Raw genomic sequence first — 14,776 nt, forward strand, 5'->3', positions numbered from 1 at the left:
TCTTTGCAGCAAAAAGGAAGTGTGTCAGGAGACCAACTTCCGGGTTTGGGTAATTTATCAGAAATAAATGAAAATAATCCAAATATATGAGCAGTAAACGCTCGCGTTCATAGAGACGTGACGTTAATCATACAATTCGACCTCGGCGTGATGTTCCGGAGTGTTTGGAGCCTCCTCGGACGTGCTGGTCCCTGTTGTGGCCACAGTCCCGCCGTGGTTCCTGTCTGCGGGGGGAGGGCGCTCATCTGCAGGGCGGAGGAGGAAGTTTTCACCCAGCAGAAGCAGCAGTTTCACTCCAGAACAACACTCGCACCGAACTCTTCCAGAATGCCCGGAAAGAAGGTTTGCATCGTCGGCTCAGGAAACTGGTAACTCTTGTTTGTGTTTCCGGCAAGTTTCGAACGAATCCGTGTGGTATTCTTTATTTATCATAAAACCGCCCATAGATGCATTTATATCGGGTCTTCCGGGCTGGTTGTTGTTGTTCATATTTTATTTACATCACTCATTGAATCGTTCGACTTATTTATTTACAGTGATGAGTTTTCCAGAAAATAAAGTGATAAAGGAATGATAAAGGAAAAGCTGCTGATTCTGATTATGCACAGAATTGACTGATTTCTGATTATGCAAATCAGAAATAGGAAATGTCCCATCTCTCCTCTCCTTCAGGGGTTCTTCCATCGCCAAAATCATCGGGAACAACGTCAAAGCGTCCAACCGCTTCGACCCGATGGTCAACATGTGGGTTTATGAAGAGATGATTAAGGGGCGTAAGCTGACAGAGATCATAAACACAGAACATGAGAACGTCAAATATCTGCCGGGCCACAAACTGCCCAAGAACGTGGTGAGTGTTCGGGTTTTTCCTGCTCCAGCCGACTTGGTTCTGTTTCTGTTAAAACCTGTTGAAAGGTTCCCTTGTTTTAGATGATATTTACGCCAATAAAAAATAGATTTGCTTTGCTTCTGAGCCACGAGCTTTGGTCGTTACGGAACGAGTCGTGTCTTCCACTTGTTTAAAGCAGTTTTCACTCTGTTGCCACCAGCTCGCGGTCCCAGACATCGTCGAGGCCGTCAGAGGAGCGAAGGTCATCGTTTTCGTCATCCCTCACCAGTTCATCGCCGACCTGTGCGACCAGATCAAACCACACCTGACAGAAGGGGCCATCGGAATCTCGCTCATCAAAGTGAGGTCATCGCGATTCTTGGGCCGGGTCAGAAGATTTGGCTGATTCTTTTCACCGTTTCACCTGTCCAGGGTCTCAGCGAGGGTCCAGATGGAATCCAGCTCGTATCGGACATCATCCGAGAGAAACTGCACGTGGACGTCAGCGTCCTGATGGGCGCCAACATCGCCAGCGAGGTTGCGGATGACAAGTTTTGCGAAACCACCATCGGTTCGATTGTCCTTCTGTTCCAAGGAATTCTTGTAGGAACATTTCACTGTTATCTAAATTCGGGATATTTCCTTCAGGAGCCAAAAATGTGGCCAACGGCCTGATCTTTAAAGAGCTGCTGCAAACCGCCAACTTTCGCATCACCGTGGTGGAGGAGAGCGACACGGTGGAGCTGTGTGGAGCTCTGAAGGTAGGAAAACACACAGCAGGTTAGTCCTCCGTCATCAACCCCACAGAAGATAACTAAGGGGTCCATCCTCAGAACATCGTGGCAGTAGGTGCCGGATTCTGTGACGGTCTCGGTTTTGGGGACAACACCAAGGCCGCGGTGATCAGACTGGGCCTCATGGAGATGGTGGCCTTCGCAAAGATGTTCTGCAAAGGTCAAGTGAGTTCGGACACCTTCCTGGAAAGCTGCGGCGTGGCGGACCTCGTCACCACCTGCTATGGAGGACGGAACCGCAAAGTGGCGGAGGCGTTTGTCAAAACCTCAAAGGTGCGTTCAGGAAAAACGTGCGATCCGCTGACGTTAGCGTGCTAGCCCTGACCAGTAGTAGCTGCAGAAGCCAACGTCTCATGACGTGTTGATGAGAACCCACTAAAGCACCTCATGAAGTCACTAGGAAGCTCGTGTATTTCCATTGTTGGTTTGTCAGAAGTGTCCGATTGTTGCTTACTGCAGTCCATCGCGATGCTGGAGGAGGAAATGCTCAACGGCCAAAAACTTCAGGGACCACAGACCTCAGCTGAGATCTACAAGCTGCTCCAGAAGAAGAACCTGGTCAACGAGTGAGTCCGCTGACAGAAGTGTTCGTTTAAGTGTTCAGTTCAGTTCTGGGTGATGCCAAAAGGGTTTTACAGCAGCTGCGTTCACAGCGATACGCCAGAGAAAACCAGGAAGCACTTCACAAAGGTGGTGACACTGACTTCCTGTCTGTGACGGTGCACGCTGTGAAAATAAGCAAGGATTGCCGCTGTCAGGTTATTGCACGTGATGGTGCTCTGTCAACCAACCAGTGGGCGTCATCATGTTTAGCTACATCCACTGTCAGAGCACAGCTCCATCATTCTGAACTGTTGTGCAAAGACAGTTTTAAACACCAGGTTGTAATGAGGTCGCTGCAGTTTAGCGTTTATCGGCTCCAGTCACCCTGAGCACATCTGTCCCGTCAACACATTCTTAAAATGTGCTTTTTTAAAATGTAATCACTGACATCAACAGAAGGTACAGTGGAGGATGTGATTACAGTTGTCATTATGCACAAATGTCATCCACATCACGGAGTATGTTGATGGGATTTTGGTGCTAACTTGCCACTTTGGTTTTTGCAGCTATCCTCTGTTCTCTGCCATCTACCAGATCTGCTTCGAGGGCAGAGACGTGAAAGAGTTCATCACTTGTCTGCAGAATCACCCAGAACACATGTGATGGAACCTTTCTGTCAACACCCATTCAAGTGTGTTCTGGAACCCTCGAGCATACTGGCCAAATCTATGCTGGCAGCACAGGAAGCGGCCACACAGTTCAGTTGTCTTGAGGACATTAGACTGATCTTTACTTATTCTTTTTATTTGTTAAAAAGTTCGTTTTTTCAGCGTAATTTTTCTGTTTAGAACTTGAGGATGTTAAACTTTAAAAACATTTCAAAGGGAGTCTTAAATCTACTTCTTTGTTCTGTTAGGATTACAGTGAAGTTTGAGAGAATTTAAAACATTTCAAAATCACTTTGCATCAAAACACTTTTATTACTCTAAAGCATGAAAGACTCAAATGAGAACTACAAAACACTGTGCCGTTAAATGAATGAAAATACAACACTTTATTTTCTCCTTTTCATTGTTTACTATTGCATTTTTAATCAAGTCTACCAAAAAACCTCAGTGCTTTCAATACAGAATCAGTTTGAAAACTGATAGACGTGTACTTTAATTCAGTTTTTTTTTGTGTTTACATATTCAGATTATCAATAAATGACTTCATTAAAACAACCATTGCTGTGAGGACTTTTTAGTTTTAACACACTACCTCCATCTGGTGGACGCAGCAAAGAACTGCAGAATGTTCCACAACATACTGTTACGTCATATGACTGCGACAAAGGTAGCTCGTGACGTCACCGTCACTCGCCACATGCATGAAACCGGTGTGCTGTTGGAAATGTTCGTCTAGAATTCTCTCTTTCCACGCACTTTGTACATAATGTCGGTGTTTCATGACGAAATAGAGATAGAAGACTTCGAGTATGACGAGGACACGGAAACCTATTACTTCCCGTGTCCCTGCGGAGACAAATTCGCCATTACAAAAGTAAGTGAGGGCTCACTGAGATCATTTGATGTGCGTATTTACGTGTCTGCCAGATCTGGTCCATTTTAGGCACTTTTGTCACCTTTCCTCATATAACCGTGAAATAAACGCATATCATCTATTCATAATGTCTAGTTTATGTCAAAGACATACATGTATAAATTAATAGTAAATTTAATAATAAATTGAGTTGATTTTCCAGATGAAATTCGGTTTGATACGCGTTGTTGAAACTTGTGACAAAGTTGGTCCGTTTTTTCGTCTCTTACATTGAAAAATGATTATTTTGGTAGTTAAGTGTGATTAGCATGACTTGGGAAACCTGTTCTAATAATTGAATAGTGATCACATCAACATCTCTTTTAGTGTTTAGACAATGACTCCTGTTTATGTAAGAAGTGTCAAATCAGCACTAATACAAGCTCAGAACTGGAATTCTGCTATAGTGATGGAGAAGAGACAGAAGTTGACATGTGTGGGTGTCTTTTCTTAAAGGACGATCTTGAGAACGGCGAGGAAGTGGCCACCTGTCCGAGCTGCTCTCTCATCGTCAGAGTCATCTACGACAAGGTCAGGAAACCAAAGTTTGGCCATCCATGTTTCCCTATCTGATCTGATGCTGTTTGCTCTTATTTTCAGGAGGCGTTTACGTGCGGAGAGCTTATAGAAGCTCCACCTTCTGCACCTGAAAGGAAACTGGAGCTTCTCCAGTCCTGAAACCTTCTCTTCCCCTCTGGTTGTTTGGGGGGAGACGTTTGTCCCCAGATATTTGACACCTCTCGAGGAGACAAATGAACTGATGAGTTTGTAAATATGTTCCAAAAGATGTTTTATTCCCTCATATGAAAGTTTCTTATTTTATTTAACAAAATAAATAATTTTATCACATTAAGATTAGTTCAATCTTATATCATAATAAATATTTTCCAGAAACAGAAATTAGCCTCAAGGTGGCGCTATTTGAACGATATTCACCAGGGTTGGTTAAAAATATGTTTTCTGCACAAGAACCAGACAAGCCTCACAATGAAGACACTAGTTTATTAGGCTTCGCTGGCTCTGACGTCCTGCCCCAGGTCTTGATGTCACTTGTGGTCAAAGTTCCTGGAAACTTCTGAAGAACTGATGTTTTCACATTACTGGAGTCAATCGATTTTGTTTGTTCTTGTCTTGGAACATCAACGATAGTTTGGATTCTCTGGTTTCCTCTTTGAAGTGTTGTAAACATCAGTATGGAAGTGGGTCCAGGTCCTGTTGGTGCATCTCCGTGAGCTGTGATTGGCTTCTGAAGTTTCTCTGGACTGGACTGTGGTCCTTCAGGCCACCGTGACTCCTGGGCTCTGCTGACTCCACAGAGAGCAAATGAGCTCTCTCTGGTGTCGGTGAAATTCCTCTGGTTCCTTCTCGAGTTCCTTCTTCTGATCCTCCAGAGTTCCTCAGTTTTGAGAGAGTTCCTCAGGTTCCATGTGTGAGAGATAACAGGTTTGTCTGTGATAGGTAGGGTGTATTCTCTTTGACTTGATTACATCATTTCCACGTTTTAAGCAAAAGTTCTCAGCCATTTAAAGTCCAAGCTCACACCAGATGAACAAATGAAGGGTTGATCTCCTGCAATCATCTAGTCCTGTCGTCACGGGTGTGAGAACAGCGTTGTCATGAGTTTATTCTCAGAACAAGCAGGAAAAGCTGAAAACAGCCTCCAGCAGGTGGCGCTGTCTCCGCAGCCTCTGATAAAACTCCCAGGTTGGAATTTTCATATAAACTGTTTGAAACTGAACCAGGTTACTTGTAGTTATCACGAGAGGTTAGAATCTTACAACTGAGAAGATCATGAGCTTGTGTAAGAATTTATCATTTAATGCTGAAGTATTATTTGGTGTTAAAGCAGAAATTTCGACGGATCTTTTAAACGGAATGAGAAACAGGAAATCCTGATAATACTGTTATGAACTAGATGTTTTAGATCTCAACACATTTTTATTGTGAGATAAAGTCAACACTCAAATCTTCTCAGGCGACTGATCAGATATAGCAGCTATTATTTTGTCTTATTTATGAACATGTTAATCTCGATGGGCGTGGAGCCCTCAGAAACACTCCATTATTGAGCCTCAGCGCTGATGAATCAAAGCTCAGAGGAAGCTCTTCACTGGCAGACCAATGGGTACCGTTTCCGGGGAAACGGTGGGAGCATCCTCATGCTTCCTCAAGATCAATGACGCCGTTGTTTCTCCCGCCGACCAATCCCTGACCAACCCTGGGGTGGGCGGGGCCACAGCCTGACACGGACTCTGGTCCCATCATCTTTCCCTGGAGGGAGTGCTGTGGTACCGGAGCCACCATGGTTCTTACCCTTCACGCTCTGGAAGCATCTGGGGTGGTGCTGTCAGGAGGTGCCTGGCTCTGCTCACTGGCCACCACCCTAATGTCCACATGGTTGACCTCCTCTACCGAGCTGCTGCCAACTGAAAGCTATGAACTGGGTTTGTGGGGGACCTGTGTGGTCCAGGAGCAGGGAGCGCTGCAATGCCGGGCCTACGGTGGCATCCTGGGCCTGCCGCTGGACATAAAACTGGGCCGGATCCTCATGTGTCTGATGCTGGCAGTGGGACTGTGTGGCTTCCTGTTGGCCGTCTCCAGCACGCAGCTCGTCAGCTGCCGCCATGGTCCACTGGGACGCCACTGCCACCAAAAGGCCATGAAGACTGCGGGGGCGGCGCTGTGTGTGGCGGCCGGGATCCTGGGGATGGTTCCGGTATCACGCATCGCTCACCTCGCCGTTATTCGATACCACGACAAGTCTGTGCCGGAGGTGGTGCCACGCTGGGAGTTTGGGGACGCTCTGTTCTGTGGGTGGACAGCAGGGGTCCTTCACCTGCTGGCTGGAACGCTGCTGCTCACTTCCTGTTTGTGTGCTCAGACAGGAAGTCCAGACACAGGGACGCCCATGGTCCCTCTTGGGAGGCTGCACAGCATGCAAACGGTGTGAGCTCCCACGTGGACTCGTCCCGGGACCAGAACAGCAGCTCCGCGTTTGTTCCTGAGCAGAACTCCATCTGAAGCTGAGCCACTTGTTTTCTGAAGCGTGCGCTCTCTGCAGAACTATTCAGAAGTCGGGTTCTGACGGTTGAAAATGTCGTAAAAAGTTATGATTAAAGAAAACAAAAAACGATTGTGACATGAAGGAGCTGCCAGTCAATAGATATTCGTGATATTTGTTGTTTAAAAATGATTTAAAATGTATTGTAATGGAACCTAAATAAAGACATGACGTTTTTTTTAACTGTCTGGAGCAAACACTCCTTTTTTGTTTTTTCTATGTTTGACCCAGATTTATCAACACCTCTGTTTTAATGAAATATCAGTCAGAACTTCTCCCCCGATCAGGTGAAGATCCTCATACGGTTGCATCAGAATCTCTGTGTGCGTGTGTGTGTGTGTCTGTGTGTGTGCGTGTGTCTGTGTGTGTGGTCTTTGTTCTCTTTGTTCTCAGCATTGTAACAGCTGGTACAAAAGCAGCTGTTTTAATATGATTCCAAGAGCAGCAGGACAAGAAGTCATTGACTGGATCACATGATGTTGTGTGTGTGTGTGCGTGTGTGTGTGTGTGTGTGTGTGTGTGTGTGTTGTACATACTGAGTACCAAAATCTGCATTTTATGGGCAAATTGAGGGCATTTTTTGGAAGTGAGAAAATTTTGCTGGTCCTCACAACTTCAAAGGACTTTTTGAGGGTGAAGATGTGGCTTTAAGCTTGAGGTTAGAATTGGGTTTAGGTCAAGGTCAGGGGGTCACTGGGTAGTTGGGGTCATTACTTAGGAACTTAGGAACTGGGTGATGTATTATTCCAATGAAATTCCTCACAAAGATAGAAGCACAAGGGCGTCTGGGGGTCCAATTAGTCGTGTCAGTTTCAGAACAATTCACACTTTCTTGTGACGTCAGAGTCACTTTTATTTTTTTAAGGTGTTTCTGGTTGAATTTTTACACGTTGCACTTAGTAACAATGGCCAGCGGGGGGCAGCACACACGCACACACGCACGCACAGAACACACAACAGTGACTGTTTTCGTGAAGCCAGTCAGTCAGAGGGTCATGGGACTCTGCTCCTGAAGCACGCGGGTCATAAGACAGGACCAGAGCAGAAGAACACTGAGGAAACTAAAAAAGATGGAGGAGGCATCCCGCTGGGTTAGGAGATGCTGCTGCTGTTATAAGGAGGAAGAGGAGAATGAGGAAAACAGGGGAGAGCCTGAGGAGGAGGTGAAGACTGAAGAGGTCTGCTTGAGGAAGAGTCGGAGCTCATTGTCTCTTCCGTCTGCTCAGGTTGGTGCTCTGACTGTGACCCCTCCTACCTACAGAGTCAATGTTTTCAGGATTTCAGTCCAAGTTAATAAAAAAGTTCTCAAACTCAAGCTGGAGATGAAAAGAAATATAAAGGATTTGAGTAAATCAGAGTAAATAGTACTTAAATAACGCTTTAAGGAGCCTCTATAGAAGTCTGATTGTGAAAGATATGTTTCCGTGTGCCTCAGCTGGAAGAGTCCAACACTCCCCAGCCTCACTGGTTCCACACGCTGCAGGTCCGACGGCACCGTGGGAGGCGTGGACGCAGCAACAGTGACCCGCTCAGGGAAAATAACTGCCAGGACCCCTTCTCCTGGGTCTGTAAACATCACCAGCCCTCGTCTGGAACAGCTCCATGTGACCTGACATGTTAACATGTTCTCTGAAACAGAAACCAGCTCTCCAGTTCGGGGCTGCTCATTCCTACGTGAGTCTGGAGAAACTGGGTGAAGGAGCTTATGCTTCTGTCTACAAAGGCATCAGCAGGTACAGCTGAGGAACACCTCAGTCCAACAACAAAACTGCAGTGTAAATGTTCCCTGCTATGCTGATGACACCCAGCTGTTTACCTATGAAGCCAGAGAGAACAGAACAGTCAAACTTTGGGCTCATCTTAAAAGCAGAAAGTCTGATGACCTCAAGCTTCCTTCTTGACTCAGACCAAACTGAGGTGATTGTTTGGTCCTGAACTACGCAGGAACCAATCAGCGGATTATGATCTCTGGAGGATCATCTCTTCAGCCTCTAGTTTGTATCCTGGGGTGACCTTTGACATGGATATGTCCTTTAATTCTCATAGAAAAGGTCTCTAGTTTCAACCTTGGTCATGAGTGCAACACTACAAAGATCAGATCAGACTGACTCTGAAGAAGCTCCTCCAGCATTTGTCCTTCTAGCTCTTCTAATTCAGGAGGTCTACATACATTCTGTTCCAAAATGGACCAGCCAGAGAGATCACATGACTCTTGTGCTGGTTGCTCTTCATTGGCTGCCCATAAAATCCAGAATAGACCTATAGACCATCTCCTGACCTATAAGGTTCTCAGAGGCCAAGAACCGTCATATCCGGATGATCACCAGATCATCCCAGTAGAATGCTCCACTCTCAGTACTGGTTACTGCTGGTTCCAGAGCCTTTACCTATCAGGCCCCCCGCCCTGGAACCAGCTCCCTGTCCAAGAAGATTTAATGCCAGTCAAATGAACTAATCAACAGACAGGAACCAGAGCTCATTAGTACCTTCAGGCATGAAAACAATATATGTTTCTTTCTGTGTCGTTGAGGATAAATGGACAGCTGGTGGCGCTGAAGGTGATCCGTATGAAGACAGAGGAAGGCATCCCCTTCACCGCCATCAGAGAAGGTGAAGGGGTTTCCACTGACTGCAGTCGGGGAAAAGAATTTGAAACGGTCGATTTAAGGGTTTAAAGATGTTTTGACTCTGTGATTGTAATTTTGCGCTCAGCTTCTCTTCTCAAACGTTTGAAACACGCCAACATCGTCATCCTTCACGACATCATCCACACCAGTGAGTCTCTGACCTTTGTCTTCGAATACGTGGTGAGCATCATATTTGTTAATGTGATGAAGAAGCTCTTTTTACGTATTTTAATTCATTTTTTAGACATTATTGTTCAGTTTTAATTCTGTGTTGCATTCATGTACTGCCAGTAAGTAGGTTTTTTTAGGAACTGATCTGGTTCTTCTTTATGTGTTGCATTAGCAAACAGACCTAGCCCAGTATATGAGCCAGCATCCTGGCGGACTGCACTCGCACAACATTCGGGTTCGTTCAGTATTTGTTAACACACGTGATCATACCTGATCATCCTGATTCTACCCAGCTCATCCATTGTTCCTCTAGATCTTCCTATTTCAGCTGGTCCGAGCTCTTAGCTACATCCACAGCCGGAGGATCCTCCACCGAGACCTAAAACCTCAGAACCTGCTCATCAGCTACCTTGGAGAACTCAAGCTGGCTGATTTTGGTAAGGAAGCCACACCCACTGACATCACGAAGCCCCGCCCACCGCAGACACTCTCCAGAACTTGTCTTTCTCATCGAACTCACCTCCAACCTGTGGAACAAAACTACTAACTGAATCTTTTCTTCTTCAGAACATTCCTAACAAACTCCTCCTTCATTTGCCCTCTAATCTAAACAATGACAGAAGCTTGATAGAAGCCAGCTCTGACAGAATTCAGGAGGTTGTTTCGTCATTCAAGAAACAAGGTATGAGAATAATCTACATTGCTCTGCCTGTGCAGCTGATTTTTCCAGGTGACGATCATGTGCAGAACACAGTCGAGGGGTAGCATGGGGTCTTACGAGATTATTCAATTACGGTAAGAGGGAGCAGATCCAGGCGGTAGTCTTTAGGTTAGCATAAGTGATGTGGGCAGCTACAGGTGGCCAGTGGAGCTCCATCAGCAGTGAGATGACGTGAGCCTTCTTCAGTTGGTTGAAGTCCAGATGTGCCATCGCATTCCAGACTATCTGAAGCAGTTTCACCACACACATCTGTGCAGCCGGTTGAAGGTCATTGCGGTAGTCAAGGTGAGAAATCACCTTTGTACCAGCATCTGGGTGGCATGCTGGTTTAGGAACGACCTGATGTTTCTGATCTTAAGACACAGTGTCACAACCACAAGACTGAGGCTACATGATCAGAAGGTCAATCAAGACCCCAAGAATTCGAACAGCCTTGGTAGGACCAAGAGAAAGGGTGTCAATTTTGATGTCACTGTTGTATTGAATGGGTTGGTTGGCTGGGAAATCCAGGAACTCAGTTTTAACAAGGCTTAGTTGGAAGTGGTGGTGTTCCTTGATCCATGCGAGTATGTACGAGAGACAATTTTGTCCAAGACTAAGGGGTCATCTGGGGGAAAAGACAGGTACAGCTGGGTGTCATCTGCATAGCACTGGTATGAAAAACCACACGAGCAGATTATTGGCCACATACATGGCAACGAGCATCGGCCCCAACACCGATTCCTGGGGGGAACACAGTGGAAAGCTGGTGGGGGCTGAAAGCTGAGGTTGCCGTGACAACCTGAAGGACCGTCTAGATAGGTAAGATTCAAACCAGGATCAGGAAACTTCCCCCTTGGACAGGAGAAGGGGACAGTCCCAACATTCAGAGTTTCTACTGTCAGGTCTAGAGTTTTCTCTCTTTCTCTGCCAATGAACACTCCCTTCTCTTTTCCTTCTTTTACTGTATGTGGTGAGTTTCATGGGTGGTCAGAGTCAGATTTACAAACACATAAACCCAAGACAGGACCATATTCACCATGTAATCACAGCATTAACACTGACAACAGGTTACGCGTCTTATTTCAGAATTCTATACAAACACACAGGACATTTAGCCAAAGAAATTTAAATGACATTCAGAGAGACGGTGCATCAAGCTGAACTCAAGAAAAGTTTTTCTTTTAAGGTCAAAATATTTTAAAGGCTCCCTTTGACCCCCCTTTTAAGACAAAAATAATAAACCTTGTTATGGTCTTACCTTTACCTGTAGATGAAGTCTGTGTTCCCATTCTTCTTCATCTAAGGTAGAAGAAGAGCAGCAATAAGAACCTGTGCGTGCACGGCGCCCCCTGTCTGCAAGACAGAGCACTGTCAGTCTCACCTTTTTACCTTTAGTAATGACATGTGCAATAAACGCATTAACCAGACAGTCAGGGGGTATAATTAAAGTTACAGACATGACAACATACAGTAGCTGCACCGCACACGCACACTGCCTCTCTCTGAATCTATTCTATGTCTTTGACAAAAAATATCAAGATTTTTCTATTTTGACCGTGAAAAATTAAATAAATTTGCATCCGGGACCTTTATTGGGTTCTTGATTCAGGTCTGGCCAGATCTAAGTCCATCCCCAGTCACACCTTCTCATCAGAGGTGGTAACGCTGTGGTACCGACCCCCTGACGTCCTGCTGGGATCCACAGATTACTCCACAGCTCTGGACATTTGGTCAGTCAAGACAAACTCACCTGGTTGTCATTTTTAAAGCAGCTTGAAGATATCAGAAGCTCTTAAATAAAGTTGCTGTTGTTTTTATTAAATTGCATCAGGGGAGCTGGCTGTATCTTTATTGAAATGCTGCAGGGGGCGCCAGCGTTTCCAGGGGAAGCTGCTGAACTGGAACAACTACAGACCATTTGGGAGGTGAGAAAAAGAAGAAATTTGATACTGAGTGAAAACGTGACTAATTGCAGTCATGTGACCTTGTAGGTGCTGGGCATGCCGTCGGAGGACAGCTGGCCTGGAATCAGCCAACTACCCAATTATAAACCAGGTCAGTCCCTCCGAATCTTCCCATCTCAACCGGAGGACAATGTCCATAGATTCTCGAGATATCAATTATTTTCACTGATAGTATTTAATATTCCTCTATGTTATATTAAGATTTTATTGAATGTATAAAATAAAATATTCAGTACATTTTAATATATCATATGGAGGGAATTTCATTTTATTTTATTTCCTTCCGCAGAGTGGTTTGTTCACTCAGAGCAGAAGCCATTCAAGACTGTCTGGAAAAGGTTGGAAAAATGAGAAATGTTTTCCATTTTAATCTTAGAAGGAACATTAAACCGGTGTTTGAGACAGGTGGCAAGTCTAATGGTAATCTCGGGTCTATTATTGTTGTTCTGTGTCAATCAGGTTAAATCAGCTGCCCAACAGGACTGAAGACCTGGCCCAAAAGATGTTAAAGATGGTTCCTGGAGAGAGGATCTCAGCACACGATGCTCTCCAACACCCATATTTCAGTATATTACCTCCTCCCATCATGCATCTCAGAGACAGTAAGTCAAACGCAGAGGCGTATCTACCACCACAAAGTTAACCGTAGCTACAGTTAAAGCTCGATCATTCCGCTGTCCTTGTTCTAGTTTAAAAGTCCAGGAGAATAAAGCATCTTATCATGGTGCTACCTGCTGCTAGCTGCTTAAAATTGTCTTTGACCTTTGACTTCAGCTAATTTAGTTTATGCGTCCTCTAATGCCTGTGCATCTGTCTGTTTGATTTCCAGCGATATCCATTTTTAAAGTGCCTGGGGTTTATATGGAGACGGAGGTCAGAGACATTTTTAACCCGGGACGGAGGGTCAAACGGATGCTGCTGCCTGCTTCCAAATTCTGGTGACCCTCCCTCAAGTTGTGTAAAAACTCAACTAACTGCTAACTTGATCAGAAGCAGCGAGAAAACCCACAGCGATGCACCGAACAGGCAAAGAGATTCATGTATATCAGATGTAATCATCATTTTTCTTGATCTTAACAGAAAATATTCCCTTCGTGAAGCTGTCTCCAGACAGATCTCCCGTTAGCATTAGCTAGCGTTTGTTGGCGTTCATGCATTTATTCATGTGTTTGGACGGATAAAAGTCTTCATGAATATTGAAAGACTTTATTCTTTTGGCAAATTAATGCTGAACTTCACTCATCAGATGAAGATTGTTTCCAGATTATTCATCAACTGGGACAGATTATTACTAACATCAGCTCAGGAACCAATGAAGCGACGCATGAAGTCGATGAAGGAAATGTTTCAACAAACTTAAGAGCTCAAGTTTTTGGCAACTTTCTTCTGCTTCATGTCTGGAACAATGAACAATTAACATCATTCCCCTTTAGCGCAACAGGAGAAACTTTATTTTTAATTCTACACGACAAACATGCAGGTGATCTGAAAAGTGTCCCAGCAGCCCAGTCTCTGAGCGTGAGAGACACAACGTGCTGTTGGGTCCAGTAAAACCAGTCGACAGATGGTTTCTTGACCCCAGTTTGAGCCGCAGCCAGTCGAGCTTTTCACCCATCACAGAAATAACTTTTTTTTGTTTGTTTATACTCAAAAACTTCAAATAAAAATGACACAATATTTCAATGGAACGTGAAGTTGCCGATAATTAATTCCATGAATAAATATATTAACATGTGTCAAATGTAATTTGATTGACAGAAGGCTTTTATTGTGAAAATCTGACAGACTGACAAACAAAAGTTGTTTGTGAATAATAACTGTTTGTCTTTGATCTGAAAAAAACCAAAAAAACATTCACAACACAAATATTCATCATAAATTAATTCACAGCCTTTGATTTCTGCCTGAAACTTGTTTTAATGTAAAGTTTGTTCAAACCCGTTACTGAAGCCGTTTCCTCATTTCTGTGGCGGAGTCAGTCAGTCAGTCAGTCAGTCAGTCAGTCAGTCAGCCAGTCAGTCAGTCAGTCAGTCAGTCAGTCAGTCAGTCAGTCAGTCAGTCAGTCAGTCAGAACCTGACAGTTTATTTTCTGGATTCATAATTACTGAAATCAGTCCGACAGAGAAACTGATGAAACTCACTAGAACATACAGGTGAAACACAGAGCTGTAACACACACACACACACACACACACACATATTCACACACACACACACACACACACACACACACACACACTCTGCTACCTGTGATAAAACTCTCACAAAACATCGTTCACATCTGTTATTGATGGCTCTCCTCTAAATGTTTCGTTCCTGGAGAAAATAGTGGTGATTTAACTCAGACGAACACTAAACCAGCGCTAGATGTATGTACATATGAACATTCACTTCTGAGTGTTTATATATGAACATCATCCTTGTGACTCTGTTCCTCATGATGTTATATAAACAATCTTATTAAATGCAGATATTTGTAATACAAGCAGCAGGAACTCTATAT

The 14,776-nt window shown here is 44.5% G+C and overlaps 4 protein-coding genes across 4 annotated transcripts; all 4 read left to right on the top strand.

Annotated features, from left to right (window-relative positions):
• Nucleotides 1-60: 60 nt before the first annotated feature.
• LOC101066425 (glycerol-3-phosphate dehydrogenase [NAD(+)], cytoplasmic-like) lies at nt 61-3,389 on the top strand. The gene is made up of 8 exons (XM_003966671.3): nt 61-368; nt 673-850; nt 1,050-1,190; nt 1,262-1,400; nt 1,478-1,590; nt 1,663-1,896; nt 2,083-2,189; nt 2,733-3,389. Exons 1-8 carry the CDS (start codon nt 151-153, stop codon nt 2,827-2,829), a joined length of 1,227 nt encoding a protein of 408 aa, XP_003966720.2. The 5' UTR covers nt 61-150; the 3' UTR covers nt 2,830-3,389.
• Nucleotides 3,390-3,491: 102 nt separating this feature from the next.
• dph3 (diphthamide biosynthesis 3) lies at nt 3,492-4,647 on the top strand. Its single transcript, XM_003966673.3, has 3 exons — nt 3,492-3,708; nt 4,204-4,278; nt 4,348-4,647. Exons 1-3 carry the CDS (start codon nt 3,601-3,603, stop codon nt 4,423-4,425), a joined length of 261 nt encoding a protein of 86 aa, XP_003966722.2. The 5' UTR covers nt 3,492-3,600; the 3' UTR covers nt 4,426-4,647.
• Nucleotides 4,648-6,018: 1,371 nt separating this feature from the next.
• LOC105416804 (putative claudin-24) lies at nt 6,019-6,965 on the top strand. The gene has a single exon (XM_011606439.2). The coding sequence runs from the start codon at nt 6,050-6,052 to the stop codon at nt 6,695-6,697; it is 648 nt and encodes a 215-aa protein (XP_011604741.1). The 5' UTR covers nt 6,019-6,049; the 3' UTR covers nt 6,698-6,965.
• An 845-nt stretch (nt 6,966-7,810) lies between these two features.
• cdk15 (cyclin-dependent kinase 15) lies at nt 7,811-14,215 on the top strand. The gene is made up of 13 exons (XM_011606432.2): nt 7,811-8,034; nt 8,244-8,372; nt 8,447-8,541; nt 9,339-9,418; nt 9,521-9,615; nt 9,779-9,841; nt 9,920-10,043; nt 11,919-12,039; nt 12,141-12,234; nt 12,301-12,364; nt 12,563-12,611; nt 12,733-12,875; nt 13,103-14,215. The coding sequence occupies exons 1-13, from the start codon at nt 7,879-7,881 to the stop codon at nt 13,213-13,215; spliced, it is 1,326 nt and encodes a 441-aa protein (XP_011604734.2). The 5' UTR covers nt 7,811-7,878; the 3' UTR covers nt 13,216-14,215.
• Nucleotides 14,216-14,776: the final 561 nt, after the last annotated feature.

Source organism: Takifugu rubripes, chromosome 8 (assembly GCF_901000725.2).
Source record: "Takifugu rubripes chromosome 8, fTakRub1.2, whole genome shotgun sequence".
Taxonomy (NCBI): Eukaryota; Metazoa; Chordata; class Actinopteri; order Tetraodontiformes; family Tetraodontidae; genus Takifugu; species Takifugu rubripes.